Source organism: Macaca thibetana, chromosome 17, assembly GCF_024542745.1.
Source record: "Macaca thibetana thibetana isolate TM-01 chromosome 17, ASM2454274v1, whole genome shotgun sequence".
In the NCBI taxonomy this organism is placed as follows: Eukaryota; Metazoa; Chordata; class Mammalia; order Primates; family Cercopithecidae; genus Macaca; species Macaca thibetana.
In genome coordinates this window covers 27,825,827-27,831,938 of record NC_065594.1, presented here as the reverse complement: position 1 = coordinate 27,831,938, position 6,112 = coordinate 27,825,827, and the positions used below count along the sequence as shown (strand labels likewise).

Genomic DNA, 6,112 nt, shown 5'->3' with positions numbered 1-6,112 from the left:
TAAACCGTCAATGATTATTTATTGAAATCTGACCAGTTGTACAGAAAAAAAAAAAAATGGCATTATCATGACTCTCTTAATAATACTGTGGAAATGCCTAGTTTTCCCTTTCTAATCACAGTTTTTCCCACTTGTATGCTTCTTCCTCTCATATCCCATCCCAACGCCCAACAGGCAAATCCACAGACCTGGCAGTATGCCAGGCTATTGGGTCTTACAAAATATTTACTGATTGATTTATAAAATGTTTGGTGTACATGACATGTTAGTGAGAAACAACAAATCCAAGAGCTGAAGCATGAGAGTTAATATAATAAAGCAATTTGGGAGGTAAGCAATCTCAGTGTTTTTATACGGATAAGAATATCTTAACTCATGGTTTTCAAACTAGCCTTAGTTACCTCTAAGTGTACCTCGCCTCGTCTCCCGTCCTATCTCATGCCCTCCATCTGTGTAGTGTTTATGGCAGTTCTTGGCTGCCTTGTATGATGACTCTGAACTCCCCATGGACCTACACAGGCTGCAGTCACAGCCCTGGCACGGAGCCCATGTTTGGATGGTCCTGCGTGTGATTCTGAGAAACTGGTAGGAAGCGCAGTGAGGCCATGTGATGTTGTGGAAAGGCAGGGAACAAAAGCAGAGGCAAACCTGACCACCACAGATCCAGGGAGCCATTTCTCATGAAGCATCCCAGGTCACTCCCTCTCTAACCTAGGAGAGAACAGAACATGTACCCTCATTTTTGGAATAATTTTCTGAACGTTTCTCAGCAAATAAAAATGTAAGAAATCACAGACAGCAATCTGGAATAGCTGAAATTACCATACTTTCAAGACTTTCAGTATTTATTCTCGAGGTTGGTAAATGTTTTTAAAAGGCTCTTCCTTTTGAAGATCAATGCCATGAGACAACCTGTGTTAATTTTACAGAAGGAAAGATTATATGGGGGAGCAGCATTTATTAATGGAATTCTAGGAAGGCTAGTTTCAATAGTCCAGACTCAAATATTTCTTCTCTGTTAGCATCATAACCAAATTTGAGGTTCACTGTTAGTGATTTCAAGAGTCAGTGATATCAAGCAGTGACACTGTCTCAGAATAACACTGTCTTCCTATTGCTACCCAAACTCTGTGATAAACAGGACCACAGAGTTAACATTTACAAAATATACTTTAAAAATGGAGACCAAGTCCACTAACTTTATTTTTATGAGTCAATTCTAATTAAGTAAATTCTGATTACTAGAAAGCTTTGGGTATAAATGTGACCTTTTGGTTTGCTATACATTGACTCTTAAAAGATGACATTTATTTCCCTGGAGCAGTTTACTAACTGTCACTCTTGTAATTCAAAAGAATTAATATTTCTCAAAAGGTGTGTGATTCCCTGCAGAGGCATGACCTCCTGTGAAGCAGACCCTTTCAAATTGGCTAATATAAAGTCAAGATAAATAGAAATCAGTCCCTGTTGCTGTTTACATTGGTTTAAGTTATTGCTCCCTCATTTTGTGTAATAAAATAACACACTACTACATTATGGAAAACCCACACATAAATCTAAAAGACAAATATTCTTATTAACACCATTTGTATCCTAGAAATAAATTAGCTTCCTTAAAAAATCTTTTCAATTATTCACAAAATCCATCCTTATTTTCTGAATGAACAAGGCTGAATTTTAGAAGTGCAATGAAAAGTTCTTGAGGTTCCCCTGCAGTGTAGACAGTCCTTCTTAGTGGATTCCAAGGCGCAGCTTCTTGTCCTGGTGCTGCTCTTCCTTCTGTGGGACGGGTCTCAACACACCGTCTAGCATTGAGAATAACACTAGGTCAGGACAGCTTCATTTCAAACCCATGGGCACTTGTTTCAGCCTTACAGGTTGTAAGAGCAAAACAATGCTTAAGTTAAAGGAACTTTCACTTTATTTTATCTTCAAATTCTCAATCTGAATCGAATCTAGATAACTTACTCTCAGGCAATACAGAATCTGGCTTTTAAAAATTGGATTCACATGGGCCAGGTGCAATGGCTCACGTCTATAACGCCAACACTTTTGGAGGCTGAGGAGGGAGGATAACTTGAGCCCAGGAGTTCAAGACCAGCTTGGGCAGCATAGGGAGACCTCATCTCTACAAAAAAAATTTTTTTAGAAAAACAGCTGTTGTGGCCGGGCACGGTAGCTCACGCCTGTAATCCCAGCACTTTGGGAGGCTGAGGCGGGCAGATCATGTCAGGAGATCAAGACCATCCTGGCAAAATACGGTGAAACCCCATCTCTACTAAAAATACAAAAAAATTATCCGGGCATCGTGGCAGGCGCCTGTAGTCCCAGCTACTTGGGAGACTGAGGCAGGAGAATGGCATGAACCCAGGAGGCGGAGCTTGCAGTGAGCTGAGATGGCGCCACTGCACTCCAGCTTGGGCGACAGAGTGAGACTCCGTCTCAAAAAAACAAACAAACAAAAAAACAGGTGTTGTGGCACACGCCTGTAATCCCAGCTACTCAGGAGGCTGAGGTGGGAGGATTGTTTGAGCCCAGAGAGGCCGAGTCTGCAGTGAGCCATGACTGTGCCACTGCACTCCAGTCTGGGTGACACAGTGAGACCTTGTCTCAAAAAACAAACAAGAAAAAGAATTCACTCAACAGTGTATGGCAAGTAATTCATAAAACTTTTTGTTTTATGTTTTTGGTGGGGGGAAGTCCTATTACTAGACTGGAGGAAACAAAATGTACCTCCTAAGGGAGAAGGGGACTATGTGTGGGATAGGGAGAATCTGGGGACTGGAAGGAAGACAGACTTATCTGACCGGGCAGGCTGGGAAAAGAGTATGGCTTCAACCTCTTCCTGGCTTTTGTTTTTAATAGCTTTATTTGTACAATAAATGATACATGTTTAAAGTATACAATAAACAACATATTTGAAGTATATAGTTTGATGAATTCTTTTAATTTACTTTTTAATTTGTAATATTTGTAGAGATGGGGGTCTCAGTTTGTTACCCAAGCTGGTCTTGAACTCTTGGCCTAAAGCAATCCTCCCACCTCAGCCTTCCAAAATGATGGGATCACAGAAAAGAGCCATTTTGCTTAGTCCAGTTTCATGATTTCTGACATAAGTACACATTCATGAAACTATCTCCACAGTCAAGACAATGAACATATCTACCACCTGCAAAAGCTTCCTTCTGCCCTTTCTTCCTATCTTTTGAGGGATTTCCTGCCCTGAGCCTGTGTGTTCTGCCCTGCTGTTTCCTTGTCCTAAGGACAGCTGGGCCAGGGCTCAGACTTGCCTTCCAGAGGTAGATCTGGAAAGCCACCCCTCTCTCTTTCTCTTTCTCATCGTATTATGTAATATCTGAAAGAGTCTCTCTCTATATATGTAAAATGTATTATGTAATATATAATAATATATACGTAATACAGATGGGAGTTCTAAAGCCAAACAATAAAATGAACACTCATGAACTTACTGTCCCAAAAGAGTTAAATTTTGTTTAAAACTGAATAAAACTACATGATGTGTCGGGGGGTGGGGGCAGATGGAAAAAAAACAAAACATACTGCCGAATCCAACAACTAGAACATTACCAATTCCCATGCACTCCCTCTCTCGTCTCATCCCCTTTCACCCCACTCAGAGGCAACTCCTATCTTGATTTTCGTGTTTATCAATTGATTGCTTCTTAACAATAACTTTACTATATATACGATATATTAAAGTTTACTTTATTTTATTTATTTATTTATATTTATTTATTTTGAGACAGGGTCTGTCTCTGTCACTCTGTTACCCAGGCTGGAGTACAGTGGCACAATCTCAACTCACTGCAGCCTCAACCTCCCGGGCTCAGGTGATCCTCCTCTGTTAGCCTCTGGGGTAGCTGGGACTACAGGCACAGGCCACCATGCCCAACTAATTTTTTGTATCTTTTGTAGAGATGGAGTTTTGCTGTGATGCCCAGGCTGGTCTTGAACTCCTGGGTTCAAGCAATTGTCCCGCTTCAGCCTCCCATCATGCTGGGATGATAAGTGTGAGCACTATGCCTGGCCTACCACATTTAATCAATATATGGTATGTCTTTTTGAACTTTATACAGAAATGGTATCATAATTCTGTAGTTTGCTTTTTAAAATTCAACATTTATATTTCTAAGATTCACCCATGTTGAAGAATGTAGCTCTAGTTCATTTGTTTGTTTTCACTGCTATATAGTAGTCCATTGTGGTAATACACAATTTTTTTTTTTTTTTTTTTTTTGAGACAGAGTCTCGCCCTGTCCCCCAGGCTGGAGTGCAGAGGTGCGATCTCAGCTCATTGCAAGCTCCGCCTCCCGGGTTAACGCCATTCTCCTGCCTCAGCCTCCTGAGTAGCTGGGACTACAGGCACCCGCCACCGCGCCCAGCTAATTTTTTGTATTTTTAGTAGAGACGGGGTTTCGCCCTGGTCTTGATCTCCTGACCTTGTGATCCGCCCACCTTTGGCCTCCCAAAGTGCTGGGATTACAGGCGTGAGCCACCGCGCCCGGCCACACCATAATATTTTTATCTAATCACCCAAAACAAACATTTGTGTTATTTCCAGTTTTTGCTTTTAAGAACAATATAGCAACAAAATGTTTGTCTCTTTGACTCTTATACAATATGCAAGAGTTTCTCCAGGGCATATATTTATAAAAAATGCTATTTCAGGCCAAGCGTGGTGGCTCATCCCTGTAATCCCAGCACTTTGGGAGGCCAAGGTGGGCAGATCACCTGAGGCCCGGAGTTCGAGACCAGCCTAGCCAACATGGTGAAACCTCATCTCTACTAAAAATACAAAATTAGCTGGGCGTGGTGGCACATGCCTGTAATCCCAGCTACTTGGGAGGCTGAGGCAGGAGAATCACTTGAACCTGGGAGGTGGAGGGTGCAGTGAACCGGGATCACACCACAGGACTCCAGCCTGGGTGACAGAGTGAGACTCCATCACAAAAAAAAAAAAAAAAAAAAAAAAAAAAAAAAAAAGCGCTACTTTAATGCAATCTTAATTTGCATTTCTCTGACTACTACTAAGTTTAATCATCTTTTCGTGTGTTGACTGGGTGAACTAAGTTCAGTTCACTCATCTTGCAGCAGACCCAGACCTGCTCTTAGATTCCAGCTTATACGGATATTTGTCCTCAGGATAGCTCTGGCTATTGTGTTGACTTACTATTGCTCCTCAGATTCTAGCAAAATGTCTTTTTATCTCTATTTTGTTCTTAGGAGAATATTTCCCTTATTTTCTTGAAAGCCCCATGACTATTTAAAAAGAATGCTTGTTATGGGTTACCTGGGTTCCATCTGTACGAAGTGGAAGGGCACCTGAGAGTTGTCAGTCACACTGCCTGCCTTCCTTCTGTTTGTCCCTGCTACTGGCACTGAGAAAGTATCCAGCAGCAAGTCCCCCCTCTGGAGTTAGACAGACTGATTTACCCAAAGGTCAAGCCCTAGTCTAACAATAAAGCTGGTGTTGTAACTTTCATCTGTTGATTCTAGTGTCTATTTCTCAACTGAATCAAAAATTGGAAAGGAATTACATACTGTATGCTTCCATTTATATGAAATGGCCAGAATAGACTAATCCATAAAAACTGAAAGAGTGGTTGCCTAGGGCTAGGGGGAGGGGAGAATGAGAAGTGACTGCAAATGGGCATGACACTTCTTTCTTAGATCATGAAAATGTTCTGAAATTATGTTGTAGTGATGCCTGTACAACTCCGTGAATCTACTAAAAAGCAAATTTATGATAGATGAATTACATATCAGTAAAACTATTATATAATTAAAAAGGAAATGGGGTATTGTTTATTGAGATAAAACACTTGTTCAAAAATGCATAAACATAAACTTATCCGTTCAGTTGAACTGCCACAAAGCGAACATATGTAACCATCATCTGGGTCAATAAATAAAACACTGCCAGCAAACCAGAAGCCTTCGTTTTGTCCCCTCCTTCCAATCTTGGGGCTTTAACCACAGCATGTCTTCCTTTTCCTTAGTGATCTAGGAATAATAAATCCTAGATACAAGCCCTTTGTTGATTATAAGTGGCAAATATCTTCTCATATTCCATGGCTTGCCTTTGCACTCT

The 6,112-nt window shown here is 41.0% G+C and overlaps 1 protein-coding gene across 1 annotated transcript in view; it reads right to left on the bottom strand.

Moving 5' to 3' along the window:
- Nucleotides 1-6,112, bottom strand: part of CDADC1 (cytidine and dCMP deaminase domain containing 1) — a 46,713-nt gene continuing 40,601 nt past the window's right edge. The window contains exon 10 of the mRNA XM_050766320.1: nt 1-1,805. Coding sequence (XP_050622277.1) covers nt 1,732-1,805 — 74 coding nt within the window. The 3' untranslated portion in view covers nt 1-1,731. The remainder of the gene's footprint in view (nt 1,806-6,112) is intronic.